The sequence below is a fragment of the Chelon labrosus genome (genome assembly GCF_963514085.1).
Source record: "Chelon labrosus genome assembly, chromosome: 13".
Lineage (NCBI taxonomy): Eukaryota > Metazoa > Chordata > Actinopteri > Mugiliformes > Mugilidae > Chelon > Chelon labrosus.
In genome coordinates this window covers 18,510,053-18,526,203 of record NC_140346.1, presented here as the reverse complement: position 1 = coordinate 18,526,203, position 16,151 = coordinate 18,510,053, and the positions used below count along the sequence as shown (strand labels likewise).

Genomic DNA, 16,151 nt, shown 5'->3' with positions numbered 1-16,151 from the left:
AACTTAAGTTTAAAAAAAAGTAGTTTCCTATTCATGAAGATCCTTCTTAAAAGGCTTCTGTGGATGTTAGACATGTCCCACCCACCTACACACACAAAAAAACGGTTTGGGAATAACTCAAAAAACAGGAAAAACAGCCAGTGTTGGGAGTAACGCGTTACAAAAGTAATGTAATTACTGTAATGTATTGCTTTTTGCCGTAACGCGATAATGTAAGGCATTCCAAAAAAAAAAATAAAAAAATTGGGTAATATTGTACTCGGTACAAAGGTCAGTAACGCGCGTTACAATGCATTATTTTCGCCAATAACACCGCGAGATCAGAGGAGAAAATGTACATTTTCGAGATGGACATACTCGTTATTTTCAGTTTGTTAGAGACAAAGATATGAGGCGCATATAGTTAAGTGCACTTTATGTCCGAAACCAAAAGATCTATCTACGTCGCGAAATGGAACGAGTAATCCAACGAAACATTTAGAGCGGTGCCACGCTAAAATTAAGTTAGTGAAAAGAAAGCAAACTGAGGACGAAAGCGGAGACAAAGCAGTTAAAGGTCTGTTTTTAACTAAATTCTGGCTATGATTGTTCCTTGTATTGCATTACGAGCCATCACTGCGCCCATAGGCGTGTCTAGCCCCTTTCCACCTCTCTCGTTTACCCCTCCCTCCCCCATGCACGCAGCGCGCACACACCTTAGGTTTGGCTGACCACCTGAGGGGCGTGGCTCCTATAAGTTACCAAACGATCTATTTACTTTATCACTCAGCACCAACACATTACAGTCATTAGCAACAGCCCTAACTTTTACTGTTGTTGTTATTGTGTTATTTATTATTATTGTGTTATATTTTTTTTCTCTCTGGTAAGCTAATAGTGCTAATAGTGCAGGTTGTCAATCAACAACTGTCCACAGTTAAGCTTTTGGTTTGTGCATATGTGCTGATGTTAAAGCCAAACTGTAAGACTAATACTGCCTATCTACAGAGGACATTTACAGCTTTTGCAATGATAACAAATGTAAAGGGATGGGGCTTTGGTACCTTTCTCTTTCTCGTTAAGGAAAATGTCCATCAGTTATATGAAATCTAAAAAATATAAACTTATTTATTTATTTATTTTCAGCACTCTAATTACCTTAAAAAGATTGGGGAACTTAAAAAAAAAAAAGTGATTGGATAATATTTTTTTCCCTGTGGTCAGGAGGTTAGCTTGCTAGGTGTTGCTTTTTTGATGTTTATTGACCATAAGTTTGTTTTGCACTTATTGTTCCTACCTCATCTTCTCATTTAAATGCGATTTATTTTCTTTATTTTTTAAACTGCGCCTATTACATTTTTCTGTTGTTAGCCTTAAGCCTAGGAAAATAATAAGATACATTTAGAATAAGTATATATATTTCCAGTTATTTTGGTGAAAGTAACTTAAAAGTAATGCAGTAGCAGTGTAATGCATTACAATTCAGAGACAGTAATATTATAATGTAACGAATTACTTTGAAATGACAGTAACAAGTAATACATAATGTATTACGTTTTTGAAGGAACTTGCCCAACACTGGACACAGCACAAGGTGTTGAGCCGGCCTCTAAATTCACGAGCTCCCAAACTGATCAGGTATCTGTGGGACCCACTGGAACAAGCCTGATCCACAGAGGCCCCTCCCCTCAACCCGTAGAACCCAAAGTCTCCCACTAACAACATTGTGTTGCTAGACACCACAGGACACCCCCAGAAGGCTCATGTCCATTCTCTGATGGGTCACAACTGTTTTGGAGGCACAAGGGAGATCAGGCATAACATTATGACGTTATGATATATATAAAACATGTAATCTATTTATCTGTATCTATTCTAGAGGAGCTTTTTAGGGTGAGGGGTAAGTTTGTGGAGAAGGTTTCCAAAGAAATGATCAGCCAGCTCTTGGATGACCTTTTGGAGGACGGTGTCTTGAACGATGGGGAAAAAGATGCAATACTTGAGGAGAACCAGAGTCGGGCAGAGAGGGCACGTGGTCTCATGGATTCAGTGAGGAAGAAAGGCGATGTAGCGAGCAGGAAGATGATCGCTCGCCTCGAAGTGAGAGATCCCACAGTTTTCTCTGCCCTGGGTTTGTCCACCAATCAGCCAGACCAGCCATCCAAGCCAGCCCAGCAAGCCCAGCCATCCCAGCCATCCCAGCCAGGTGAGAGACTCTGAAAAAGATATGAGACTGTCATGATCACAGGTTAAACAGTAATATTGCACTTTATTTTTGTTCCAGCTGCAGAGCCAGAAGGGGAGGAGAAATGGTCAGACAAACTCAAATTGACCCCTGAGGCCTTCTGGAAGGAGAAACAGAATGATAAAGATGTTAGTCATTCACAGAAGCTATTTGCTATACATCAGCACAATGGGAAAATGTATAGAAGCTTAGCTATAAAGAGCATCCACACCCTTGGAGGTTTTCCCCTCTTATTGATATCTAAACCTTTAATCTTTTTTTTATTTTATTTTTTGAGAAAACAACAAAACAAGTCATAACTGTTAAACTGATTTCTCCAAAGTAATGCTAGTCAGTTAAACTACACACCACTGTGAAGCAACATCATGCTACCAGGCAGCTTCTCTGCAGCAAGCCCTGGACGGCTTGTAAAGGTGGAGGGTAAAATTAATGGAGCAACATATACCAAAATCAATCCGCAAGAGAACTATGACTTTGAGGAAAATAGATTTTACGGCATTGACCCAAAGCTAAACAGACATGGTGTATAAAAACGAGGTGACTCTTCTGTCAAGATGAGCCAAGACCTCAGCCTACCAGAGAATTTGTGGCTGGACTCGTGAAGTGCTGTTCACACCCAATTCCCGCGCAAATTAACAGAGCTTGAGCGGTTTTACAGAGAAGAAAGGAGTCATGTTGCTGCATCCAGATGTGTTAACATGACTGAGACCTGTCCACACAGACTCAGTGCTGAGATTGTAACCCAAGGTGTATCTATTAAATACACAAGGGATTGATATTTATGCAGTCACTTGTTTTATATTATATAATTTTTATTAATATACATTACTTTGTAGAAATCGTGTTTTAACTTTGATATTTTTTTTGTTACTGTCAAACACCTTGACCATGATTCCATTTCTAAAGGCAATAAAAAGGAAAACATCCGAGGGAATGAACAGTTTTTTATACCGTGGTTTTAATGCCATTACAGTATCAATATTGTCTGTCATAAAGAAATTAATCAGTCTTCTGTCCATCATGCTGATGACTGATGATGGTGTTGATTGTTTTGATTTATTTTTCCAGATTTACCCTGCAGGCAAAAGCAACATTAGAAATCGCGTGGCCCTGCTGATCACTAATATAAAGTTTTCTGATGAGAGACTCAACAGAAGGGGAGCTGAGACAGATGAGGACAACATGGAGAAGCTTCTCTCTGCTCTGGGATATGAGGTGGTGAAACACACAAACCTCTCTGCAAAGGTACGTTTGAGAACACCCAACGACAACAAAAATTGTATTAGTTAGTTACTGTATCCTTAAATCCACCCCATTATTTACTTATTTTATTATTTATGTGCTTTTCATCAGAGGATTAATGATGCTGTGATTAAATTCTCTAAACACCCAAAACTCAAAGAGACAGACAGTGTGTTTGTGGTCATAATGTCTCATGGGAAACTGGGAGCTGTCTGCGGTGTCAAGTGGAAAAAAAAGAAACCAGATGAGTTCCTCATTGACAACATTTACAAACACTTGGGCTCAAAGAAATGTCCAGCACTGCTGAACAAACCCAAGGTCATCATCATCCAGGCCTGCAGAGGAGGTGACGCTCATCTTATCCTACATACAGACATCAACATATGTCCTATTAGCTACTCATTGGAGCTGAATTTAATATAAATTTTGTCACGCTTGTTGCAGAATGTGGTGGATCTGTAGAAGTTAATGACAGTGCAAAACAGGATGTGGTCTGTGATGACGTGAACCAGCCAGGTCCGTCTGCTGACGACGTGGAGGAGGATAAATATGTGCACAAAGAAAAAGACTTCATTTCTCTTCTCTCCAGCACTCCTGGTCAGTCTAACTGGAATATCATCAGATATTATTCTGAAGCTCACAACACCGTAGATACCTTGTGTGATAAAACTACATGATTTTTCTGTTTCTGATTGTTTTGCAGGTACTGTGTCATACAGAAACTCACAGCATGGGTCTTACCTCATCCAGTTCACTGTTGAGGTGTTCAACACCTACGCACACATTGATGACATCGAGCAGCTCTTCAGAAAAGTAAGTTATGGAAGTGTGAACATAAACCGGATAAGATAACGTTGATTAATATTTGTGCATGTCTTGTTTCTACTGCACAGGTCATGAAACGCTTTGAAGGTTTCACCCTTGGCAACGAGAGACAGATGGCAACCAAAGACAGATGCACACTAACAAGACGCGTCTACCTCTTCCCAGGCATCTGAGACGGACTCATCGTTGTTTATCTACCACTTTGCAGTCCGTAATGATTCTGTCGGTGCTACGCAGACAATAGAGAGAAAAATAGTTAGTGGTCAGAGGCCTGCGTCAGGGTCTCTGTATAAAGTTGATATTTTTCGGTGACAAAGGGAAGCAAGTGGCTACAAGTAGATGAAACAGGAACCAGAAAGAGACATGAAGACATGTAAAATTGGAAAAATTGATGCAAAATGACCAGAAAGACAGTGAAAACGCCAAAGACAATCAGTTTGTGTCTCTTTCAGTCTTGCTGTTTTGTTTCTCAGTAGGAGGGGTGGCTGTCAATCATTGTGCTTGGAAAACATGTGGCATTGTGTGCAGGTAACTGGTTTGTTCACTCATGGACTTCACGATACTAACAAACCATTTGTTTGTATTTTTAATAACAACGACACTTAAGAGATGATCATTTTAAAATGAATATTTGTGCAGACATATATAAAAGGGCTAGAATACACACGTAAAGCTGATAGATTTAGTACTGTAACTAAAATAAACTTAATGCAGCTCACTCTAATCTTTTGAACACATTCATGTATTTTATTGATCCGTTTCTCATTTTCATTCATTTTGTGCATGTTTTGAATCCAACATTAAAATTTCTCTCAATCTGTTTTTCAATATTTGGTCTTCCTCCTTTTTATGTCGTCTACCTTTAGCATTATAGGTGTTTGGAGAAGGTTTTGTTGAGCTTATACATGTTTAGTTTGGCAGTGTCTGTGTGTCAGACTGTAAACTTGACCAGGGTAAATCTTGTACCTGTAGCACAAAACCTATTAACTTGTCAATTAACAGAAGAGAAAACTCATCAGGAAGAGATGTTTAGTCAGTATTTGTGAAGATAAATTTGCCTGAGCTTCCAGTTTTGTTTTTCCCGGTTACAGGAAATAGCCCCATCAACGGTCAGAGAGCAACGGGAAACATACTAACCACAATGTATTAAAAAAACAATTGAATAAAGGGTACGGTAATCGAATATTATCTTCATAAAAATACATGAAAATTTGGCATCTTGATTTGTCTAATTCACATTGCTGATGCCCTACATGTAGTTTAAAATACACCGATCAGGCATAACATTATGACCACCTTCTTAATGTTGTGTCTTCATAACAGTTGTGACTCATCAGAGAATGGACATGGGCCTTCTGAGGGTGTCCCGTGGTGTCTGGCAACAGGATGTTGATAGTGGGGGTCTTTGGGTCCTATGGGTTGTGGGGAGGGGCCTCTGTGGATCATCCCACAGATACTTGATCAGTTTGGGATCTAGCGAATTTGGAGGCCAGGTCAACACCTTGTGCTGTTCTTCATTTTTTTTTTTTGAGTTGTTCCTAAACCATTCTTGTGTGTGTGCCTGTGTCAGGCTGCATCCTGCTGTCAGCATTATGGACAACAGTTGCTGAATAACTCTTAACAGTATCCATAAGCTCACGCCAGTATTCTTTCAAAATAAAAATTGAAAATGCCAATCTGTCATTCAGGGTTTCAACATTCAGATACCATTTGTCATTTAAATTCATTTTCATAATCAGTTATCATAACTGCAGCTCTAAGTTCCTAAGAAAACCTACAAAGTTGCCCAACAGACTTCACAGCATTCACATGTCAAAGAGGTATGTAAGTCATACATAAAGCAAAAAAAAAAAAAAAAAGTTTCTACAGGGGCATGACAGTTTGTTTCTCTCAAAGATAAGTTTTAAAGGGGCAGATTACTTTTTTTATACGCTACATAGAAGTCTTAACTGCCGTCATTTTAGTGCAGAGAGATCACAGCTGGCTCTCTGTATCCAAACTCTGGTGTGGCACCACCAGTTTTACTTGTTTGTCACCTCTTCTATGGAAGTAAAGTTTCCTGATAACTTTAAGAGAAAGTAGGTTTCCTTGCCATAAACACACTTATTCGTGCAGGTTGAAAGACTGTATTTTCAGAGACGAGGCTTCTGAACGATGGCAGGTAAGACTTACGGATTCATTATCGTTGCAAGTAATAATATAATCATGATTTGTATGTTATTGGCATGTTATATGATTTCCTCTCTAGATAAGGAGCTTGCCAGAGTGAGGGGGAAATTTGTGGAAAGGGTGTCGAAACCCCTTCTTAAACAGCTCCTGGACGACCTTTTAGAAGACGGTTTGTTGAACGATGGCGAGACAGACTCTGTGCTTGAGGACAACAGCAACAAAGCAGACATGGCACGCTCTGCCATTGACATGGTGAGAAGGAAAGGAGACAAAGCCAGTAGGGAGATGATCAGCCACATTGAGAGGAGGGATCCTGAGCTTTTCTCCGTACTGGGCCTGTCCTGTGGTCCTCCACCAGGTGAGTTTATGTTCAAAAATGTTAAAAAAGAAACACCTGGCCCTTACTCTAAAAGCACTGTTTTGTTTTTTTTTTCCCAGCTGCAGCGCCTCCGAGGCAGCAAACCTGGTCAAACAAGCTCATCCTCACGTCTGATTCATTCAAGGACAAACTGAATGATCAAAATGTTTGTCATTAACTGGCATCTACAATTGAAAACATATTCCCTCAAGCGTTTCATGTTGACATACTAGTTGGGCTAATTTTGCTAATGTTCACATACAGAACTGTGAATTCATATATTCAACGTCTGATTTCATTTTGTGCCCTTTAATTGTGTTCTCTTCAGATTTACCCCGTGGCCGTTAGGAGTCGAGTGGCCCTGTTAATCACAAATATAAAGTTTACCGATCATAATTTAACACGAGAAGGGGCTGACAAAGACGAGGAGAACATGGAGAAACTGCTCAACAGTCTGGGATACGAGGTGGTGAAGTCAAAGAACTGCACTGGAAAGGTACTTTCTAAATAATCTAAGTGTTTTTTTCTTGTTAACGGTTAATCTTTCCTGCTTAAGATTCAAGATTGACTATCACAACAACATACGGCGTGGCTTTTTGTATTCTCACAGGAGATTGAGGCTGCTCTCATTAAGTTCTCCAAACACCCGAAACTCAAAGACACAGACAGCGTCTTTGTGGTCATCATGTCTCATGGGAAACGGGGAGTTATCCTTGGTGTCGATAATACAAATGAAAAGCCGGATGAATTCCCTGTGGACAACATCTACAAGTACTTGGACTCAAAGGAATGTCCAGCGCTGCTGAACAAACCCAAGATCATCGTCATCCAGGCCTGCAGAGGAGGTGATTCTCATCTCATCTCCTTAAGAACATCAACAAAAGTCCTATTAGATTACCACATTAGAGTTTGGACCTGAATTAAATTAAAATCATCTCACATGTGCTGCAGATCGGGGTGGAGCTGTGACTGTTAGTTCCGTGGTCAGCGATGATGTGCCGCCGCCACGTCCGTCTGCTCTTGACGAGGACATAATGGATGATAGTGTGAAATGTGTGCACAAAGAAAAAGACTTCATTTCTCTTCTCTCCAGCACTCCCGGTCAGTTTAACTGGAATATCATCAGGTCTTATCACACTCATAACATCATTTATACCTCTTGTACTGAAAACTACATGACGTTTCTATCTCTGATTGTTTTTTCCTGCAGATACTGTGTCATACAGGCACAGAGAAGACGGGTCTTTCCTCATCAAGTACATCGTCGAGGTGTTCAACACCTACGCGCACGAGGATGACATCGAGGAGCTTTTCAGAAAGGTATAACATAAGGGTACAACGTATATATACAGTAAACTGCTTAATGCCTTTCCTAAATCGGTGCACGTCTTGTTTCCACCGCACAGGTCATGCACCGCTTTGAGGATTTTGACGCTGGCAACAAGAGACAGATGCCAACCAAAGACAGATGCACACTAACAAGACGCTTCTACCTCGTCCCAGGCATCTGAGACGGGGCTGAGTTTTGAATAATGCAAACTTTCAATAACTTTCAATGTTATGTTCGCTTCATGAGACACTCTTTTAATGGAAATGGTGCAGCATTAAAGTTTATAAAGTGTGTACATTGCTGAAGAGGAGTCCTGCCTGCTTCCCAGAAACAAAGAGAGACAGAGAGAAATGGGTTTGATTTAATAAAATGATTCATACCTTTTGGTCTATTTTCTTCTTTTCATAGTTTTCCATTTGTTTTCGAAAGCAGTATAAGGTCTGTTATGTCTCAGATTTTTCATTTATTCTTGTATCACTGTTTTTTCATTTAATCCACGCAACCTCTATACAGTATGTTTCACTCTTAATTAAATAAAGCATTGAACATTTAAAAGCCTAATTTTATTCTTCGTAATAAACTAAAAACACAAAGAAAGTATTAACGGCCTTACCTGGGTAAAATTTGGTCTGCAGCCGTCGATCCAGTTTTAGTGTAAATGCAACAACATACAGCTCAGCAAAGTCAGTGCGATCCATATATATTTAAACCGATCAGCCATAACATTAAAACTACTGACAGGTGAAGTGAATAACATTGACCATCTTGTGACAATTCAATATTCTGCTGGGAATTTTTTGGACCTGGCATTCGTGTGGATGTAACTTAGACATGTACCACCCACCTGGACCAGACCAGGCACCTCCACCACATAGCAATGACACTCCAGCAGGACGCAGCCCGACACAGACACAGGCACACACACAAAAACGGCTTAGGAACAACTCAAAAAACATGAAGAACAGCACAAGGTGTTGACCTGGCCTCCAAATTCATTAGATCCCAAACTGATCAAGTATCTGTGGGATGATCCACAGAGGACCCTCCCCTCAACCCATAGGACCCAATAACTAATAACATCCTGTTGCCGGACACCACAGGACACCCTCAGAAGACCCATGTCCATTCTCTGATGAGTCACAACTGTTTTGGAGGTACAGGGGAGACGTACAGTACACAATATAGTCATAATGTTATGCCTGATCGGTGTATATAGAGAGTGGATGTTAACTTGTGTCATATCAATTTAGTAAGGTAAGCCCTTTATGCTACTGCATGAGTGCACTGTTGCATCATGGCTATAACACAGAAATGAGGCAGAGTTTCTTTACCTGTAGAGGATGTGCTGACTCTGAGGTCAGCAGGAGTCTTGCTGGGCATCGGGCCTTTAGTCTCTAAGAAAGAGGAACCTTGTGAGGAAAATGACTTATTGTGAAAGTAGTGTAACCACATGTGCGTCTTCCTCTTCTGTCTGCATCAGGGTGGAAAATATAAATAAAAGTGGTGTAATTTTCCCGCTTCATATTCTTCTTTCTAGACAAGGAACTTGGCGTTGGCGGATAAGGTTTTCGACTGACACAAGGATTAAGTTTCAGTGGACAGTTTCCTCAGTGACAGGGAGAACGAATAAATATTCAAAGAGAGCAACACTGTGAAGGAGAAAGCAGACGTCCTGCACTATACTCAGAGCTGTGTCTGTCCTTCGATCAACCCGCTCAGCCAGGTGAATGAAAACATTTTGCCCTTGACTTACTCAAGTGTAGATTAATATTCGTGACTAGAGAAATTGTTTCAACAGAACTTGTCCTCCGTGTTCATCACTTGAGCCGCTTTCTGGTAAAAGAAACTGAATGATGACAGCAGTGTTAGTCATGGACAGCCATATGAAGTACTTCTTTATTCTATTTCTTTAAAATGTCCTACTTGGTATTCTCTCTTCAAGCGGCTTCCACAAATTGCTGGTGACATTTGTGTCGATTTTAAACGTGTTGTGAAAGTCTCGTCTTCAGATTTGACCTGTGACGGAAAATAAATGAAACAGGAACAAGAGTGTCGAAGACAAGACAAACTGTTCTTAGACTCTTTTATACGAAGAAGTGAAACACAGAAACCTCACTGAAGATAAGACAAACACAGACGAGCAGAAATTCAGTGCAACAGAGTTTATTCATCATTAACCGAAGCAAAGAGGCTACTTGAGTACTTGACTGAACCAGCTTTTGCGTTGTATGTCCTGGCTGTGCCATGTACTGTATTACTGACACCATACTGCTGACGCTGCACATATTTCTGATCGTTATTGTTAGGCTGTTATAAAGCACTCTCTATTTGCAGTTATAAAGCTCTCTACTTGACATTTTAGGGTCTAACAATTAAAGTCTAATTAAAGTCTAATCTTTCTCACATCAGAGATCCACTCTGATTCATTTGTTTTTATTAGATTAACTAAGCTAAGTTTCCAAAACCTGCTCGGACACAGGAAGCTGAGAGCTGTGTGCGTTCACAAACACACAGTGCATCATCCAGGCCTGCGATTTATAGCATTTATTATTTACATATTTGCACAATTCTGATTAGGTCTGCATTGCCTTGATTGTCGGCTTCAAGTGAGGAACTGTAACATGCAAAGTGTGCCTTGTGTTTTTCACGGTGCTGTGCTTGTTGTTGTGTGTGATGACGAGCCCCGGGTCTGCAGGTAAAGAAGGCTTCCAGGTTGATGTTGTGCATTGGACACACAATGAGAATGACTCTCTTCTTTCCAAACTCACCTGGTCGGTGAGAAAGCAAAAAGCTTACGCTGAATTGTGTTCTGCATTCTTTAAGTCAGCTTTGTTGAAGAGGCAAACACAAATACTAACGCAGTTTAAATGCATCCTAGCTCTGTTCTCAGACACGTTCACACATGCCACGTCACAACAAGGATTTGGCATCATAAGAATTAAGACACTGAATAGACTAAACATGTTCTTCAACCTATTATGTTTAAATTGAGGAGCACAGGTTGGTACCACCCTTTGCCCGAGGCCCTGAGTGGAAACACTGAAACATGAAAAATCCCCACCACAGATATCATTAACCCGTCTGAACATGTGCTTCTTTTGAGTTGTCTGAAATAAATGTTCCAGTGTTTGGCCAATAATCTTTGAACATATGCAAATTAGCTTGTTTTTAGTTTGGTTTTAAGTTTAGCTATTGAATGATAATAATAATAACCATGTTATAAATCTAGCCCTGCAGTAGACTGGCGACCTGTCCAGGGTGTACCTCTCGTCTGATGACAGCCGGGACAGGCTCCAACACTTCAGGGTAAAGACGCCTCCTCACATCAACAAAAAGAGAAGGATGGAAAAAGCAGGAAGATATTTTATCAAACTAAGCGGTGGGAAGTAAAATGCAAGATGATAGTAAGTTGGTTAAATGTGTAAAAAGACAATAAAACATTAAGTCAGTTGAGTTTTGAGCACTGAGTCTCTCGGTGTTCATTTTGGAGCTAAAACATGGGAAACAAGTTACCTTTACTGAAATCACTTTTACTGAGTCAGAAGGAGTGTGTTTTTTGTGCTTGTCTGTTTTTTTTGTTTTGTTTTTTTCCTGAGAGATGTGGATGAAGAAAAGATTTTTAGGACCAATCACAGCTGCTGTGGTCCGCGTTGCTGTGACATGTAAATTACATTTCTGGGGAAGAGCAGGTCAGGCTACGGCGTCGAGCACAGAGCAATGACACAGAAAATGAACACGTCAGTAAAACCAAGGAGATGGTGATGACTTATTCCAAGAAGCAGAGGTACCTGACTACAGCAGCCACCACCATCATCCATGGGAAGCCAGTGGAGCTGGTCGAGAAGTTCAGGTATCTGGGCACCATCTTTGACAACCTGCTGAAATTCTCGTCCAACACTGAAGAGACTATCAGAAGGTACCAGCAACGCCTCTACCTCCTGAGGAAACTCAGCTCCTTTGGAGTCAGCAAAGGCATTCTACGGACTTTTTATTACAGTTTTATTGAGAGCATCATCACCTTCTCAATAACCTGCTGGTTCCACTCCATCAGCCTCCACAACAGAAACCGACTGCAGAGCACTGTTTCGGTCTGCTCTAAGATCATTGGCCTGCCTGTAAGAACTCTTACTCACATTCATGACCAACAGACACTCAACTTGGCAGTAAAAATCACCAAAGACTGGTACTGGTACTTCTTCTTCTTCATCGGCATCACCACAAATTCCTCCCTAACACCGGGGACAAATAAAGTTTTCTGAATCTGAATCTCTTCCTTTAGGCCGCAAAGCCACGACACTGCCACCGCTTCAACATTTGTCCTTCACTGTACCACTTTTGTTAGACACTAACCACTGTTTGATGGAAATACCCCAGATTTCGTGGATGCTCTGAGCCCTTGCCCTAACGTTTAACCATTTTCTTCCTTCTGCTTCAATAAATAACTGTTGCCCTTGCTGCCTCACTCGTTGATTTGATGTTGCGATTGATTGATGTAGTCAGAATGGCCACACGCACGACACCAACACCCGAGCTGAAAAATACCAGAATTTCCTTTTAATGGACTTTAGTGAAAACATGTCTGCAAAAGCAAAACAACTAACTCTGAAAGTGATTTTCAAGACAGATTTTACTTGAAAAACAAAAACAAAACAAAACAAAAAAACTTAATCAAACGAAACCATGTCATCACGATACAACACAAAGGCAACAAGTTGAGTAGGCAACATGGTAACATGGTTGCAGTCTGTGCAAGTCTGATGTGTCCCCAAAAACTGGTATGAGAGTCTTTTACAGGGCTACTTTGACTTCATGCTGACGCTTTCAAAGTTCACTCATGAAACTAAACAAATAAGTAGCGCGACACAAGAATATGCACCGTTTAAAGCTTAGGGTTTTTAAAGAAAAAGACATAAATCGACGAGGGTTCGTCGCTTACAAACCATAACTGGCAGTCCAACCGGACTAGACTCCACTTTAACAGCTTATTGGAACATACTGGCAGTGTTAGAGAGATTTATATCAGTTTGAAAAACAAAGACACACGTGGCGAAAGAACAAGCACTCAGGTTTTCATCCCATGACTCACACCCAGCACGTCCAGACGTAGAGTAACACATGGACACGCACAAGTACTCTTTTCACATAAACAGCATGCACTCAATCAGCACTCACTATCGCCACAGTTGGAAATGCTGCACAACCGGTAAGGCCAGATGAAATTTAGAACAGTAGTGTTACTTCCGTCAACCACAGAGGATTAAAAAAATAAATAAATAAAGGTTTGGCAGTGTGACGACTCTACGAGCAAAATATCCAACATCGGTACAGCTAGGTTCTTTTCATTGTGTTCCCCCTTTGCAACAGAATACAAAACACTACTTTACAGTGAACTAAACCATGCAGGGCTTTGACGGGAGGTAGAGCACATCAGAGAAAAGACAAAAGAAAAATTAAAAAAAAAAAAGTTAAATAAATAACAAATAACCAGGGGTCTACCAATAACATGGGTTTGAAAACACTGCAGATGAGTGACCTGTCACTTTGCCTGTACAACACAAAATAGACATTACAACTGAATCAGTGTCACATCTGGAAGTCGGAATGTATTAGTATAGCGTTACACATCGTTTTAGTAACTTTTTCATTCAAGGAACATCATATCTTTGACGACACTCAACACTTGGATAAACGGTTTTGCAGCACCACACATTTACAAAATAGCAACTCATGCGAAAACACCTCTGGCCCTGTACAGTGTGTGTAAAATGCATCGTACACTACGCAACGCATCTGGTGCCAAACATGTAATCGATTGCATTCATGAAAACGGGAAATTGTGAAAATGTGTGTCTGCTCTGCTCTTGTCTCTGCTGTGTGCGTGCGGCTCTGTGTTTGTGTGCCTCTCGGTGCGACTGCGGGCCGAGGTTCAGGCCAGAGTTCCCCCAACGATGGAAGCAATGACAATCCCCAAAACCACACAGCATATAATGATCATAATTTTCTTCTGCACAGAGTTAACATGAACAGAAAGACAAACATCCAAAGCAGCAAAAGGGGGGAGCAGAGGAGAAACATGTTAGAGATATGAATTACACTTTACTTTAACACAGGGTTTATGATAATCAGAACAAAATGCAGTTTTGTAGAAGCTGGAGAATATATGTTTTTTTTATGTATTCTGATGATGTTGGAGTGTGACTATTTTTTTTAAACATTTCCACATTAAATCCACACATCTTTAGTTTCTGCATTTCGTTCATACCACATGAAAACAACAACAACAAAAAGTGTTCAGAATAATATACACAAACATGAATCCTCAGGTTTAAAGCCACTATTTGTAAAATTAGGAATCTGCAATTGTGGCACCATCTGGTGGTAGTGTCCAAAAACATGCAATTATGGTCTGTGGTACTTGCAGACTGCAAATAACACAGACAGTAAAAATCAACACAGTGCCTTTAAAGTAAACTTATTTTTTATGTGCACTCCTCCACATGAGTTCATAAACAGCCAACATGTAAAGTCTGTGTAATAGTCGCCATCAAAGGAACAGTTTGACATTTTGGGAAACACACAGAAAACTGCACTTACAGTAAATAAGACATTAGTGACTCCCACCACTTTTTAACCTGAGAAATTATAGCTATAGTCTATAGTTATAGTAATATATTGTTATATATCTCATTTAATTTTGTATTTTTACATACAGTTTTTATGGATGCACGTGGATATGATCCCAAGTACCACATAGTGCATCATTATAAAGAGGACATCTGTTTATCTGTAGACCTAACACTGCGCACCGACACGAGCTCAATTGTTCCTCTCTGGGTTATGAATTTATAATTAATGAAGGTTTTGTGAAACTCTCCCAGAGCCTAGCATGCACATTTGCAGCGAGGCGCCCAATATGGAACCAGACCTTGAAGCTGGAAACCCGTGCTTACAACGCATCCATTGGGGTTCATGTGCCTGACTATTTCTGGGCCGGTGGCGGGCGTACTCGTCTTAGTATTGTCACCAACGTCAGGTTGCCAGGCAACCAGCAGAGACTCTGGAGAGTCCATAACATAACACCCTGCAAAACTACAACTTCTAGCTTTGATACATATTTCCCAATTTGTGAAATTATTCCTTTAATGCATTTGTTTTGGATTTTCAAGTATTCATCTGTTCATGAAGGTTCCCCGTGCTGAGGTGCAATTAAAAGTTTATTCTGAATATCAGTGAACGTGTGTCCATTCAGCAGCTGCAGCCTTTATGTTGGTGGGAAAACATGCAAAGCTCTTCAACATGCCGCCGAACATGCACATGACAAAGCTGTGTGAATCATGACACAAACAGAAGCAAAGCACAAACAGTCCCTCAAGGTTTGTGATTGATTTTGATTTTTTTTTTTTTCTTTTTTCAAAAACATATATTTAAATACACATTTTTAAAAGTTTATGTACAATATTTGAGTGCTCAGAATGAAATGACTTCAGGCCCGGCCATCTAATGACCAGCTTCCTGGTTCACAAGCAGTAATAGCAGTGGCTGCACATTACACAGTGCACACACGGAGCCACATTTTAATAGATTAACAGTGGTAGTGTGTCGCTGGAACAGGAAGCATTTTATCCTGTCCTGTCTGCTCTGCGAGGATTTCTGAGGGTCCTAACTGAGTCCCACTGCGAGGGAAATAATGAGGATAGTAAGACACACTGCAACGCAACCTCCTATCAGGATCACCTTCTGGATGGGGGGATCGGGAGGAGAGACAAGGAGAGCAAAGTGTCAGACAATGAGTCGGTGTATGTCGGAGAGAATGAACAAGAACGAAAGAAAGAAAACCAGATATGTGTTATTGTGCTATTATAGATATTAACCAAGAGGTGGCAGAGTTGTTCCACTGCACTGCAGCTTGTAAAAAGAAGGAAGGACCTAACTTTATCAAAATTTCTAAAATACTGGTGAAGCAACCTGGTGAGTAACAGTCTCAACTAATTTCACACCAGTTT

General features: G+C 40.4%; 3 protein-coding genes across 5 annotated transcripts in view; 2 read left to right on the top strand and 1 right to left on the bottom strand.

The window, feature by feature from the left end:
- Positions 1-1,729: 1,729 nt before the first annotated feature.
- On the top strand, positions 1,730-4,464 carry LOC311498333 (caspase a-like; the record flags this gene model as incomplete). The annotated part of the gene is made up of 7 exons (XM_084558866.1): positions 1,730-2,185; positions 2,264-2,352; positions 3,293-3,469; positions 3,578-3,812; positions 3,911-4,063; positions 4,170-4,279; positions 4,360-4,464. The coding sequence occupies exons 1-7, from the start codon at positions 1,813-1,815 to the stop codon at positions 4,462-4,464; spliced, it is 1,242 nt and encodes a 413-aa protein (XP_084414992.1). The 5' UTR covers positions 1,730-1,812.
- A 1,815-nt stretch (positions 4,465-6,279) lies between these two features.
- On the top strand, positions 6,280-10,019 carry LOC311498332 (caspase a-like). 3 transcript variants are annotated; one of them, XM_084558865.1, is made up of 8 exons: positions 6,280-6,452; positions 6,540-6,818; positions 6,899-6,984; positions 7,147-7,314; positions 7,429-7,663; positions 7,770-7,919; positions 8,029-8,138; positions 8,225-10,019. In XM_084558865.1, exons 1-8 carry the CDS (start codon positions 6,446-6,448, stop codon positions 8,327-8,329), a joined length of 1,140 nt encoding a protein of 379 aa, XP_084414991.1. In that variant the 5' UTR covers positions 6,280-6,445; the 3' UTR covers positions 8,330-10,019. The 3 variants fall into 3 exon arrangements, with proteins under 3 accessions (XP_084414991.1, XP_084414989.1, XP_084414990.1); XM_084558863.1 differs by lacking the exon at positions 6,280-6,452 and having other exon boundaries at positions 6,495-6,818; XM_084558864.1 differs by lacking the exon at positions 6,280-6,452 and having other exon boundaries at positions 6,495-6,818; positions 7,770-8,138; positions 8,225-8,362.
- Positions 10,020-13,633: 3,614 nt separating this feature from the next.
- Positions 13,634-16,151, bottom strand: part of stx1a (syntaxin 1A (brain)) — a 59,479-nt gene continuing 56,961 nt past the window's right edge. The window contains exon 10 of the mRNA XM_084559335.1: positions 13,634-14,152. Within this exon, the coding sequence (XP_084415461.1) occupies positions 14,075-14,152 (78 nt within the window). The 3' untranslated portion in view covers positions 13,634-14,074. The remainder of the gene's footprint in view (positions 14,153-16,151) is intronic.

Excerpts from the sequence above, each read along its gene's own strand:
- LOC311498332 (XM_084558863.1), top strand. The coding sequence starts at position 6,497 with ATGATTTGTATGTTATTGGCATGTTATATGATTTCCTCTCTAGATAAG. Across the intron at positions 7,664-7,769 it reads CATCCAGGCCTGCAGAGGAG|ATCGGGGTGGAGCTGTGACT; the intron begins GTGATTCTCATC and ends CATGTGCTGCAG. Across the intron at positions 8,139-8,224 it reads TCGAGGAGCTTTTCAGAAAG|GTCATGCACCGCTTTGAGGA; the intron begins GTATAACATAAG and ends TCCACCGCACAG.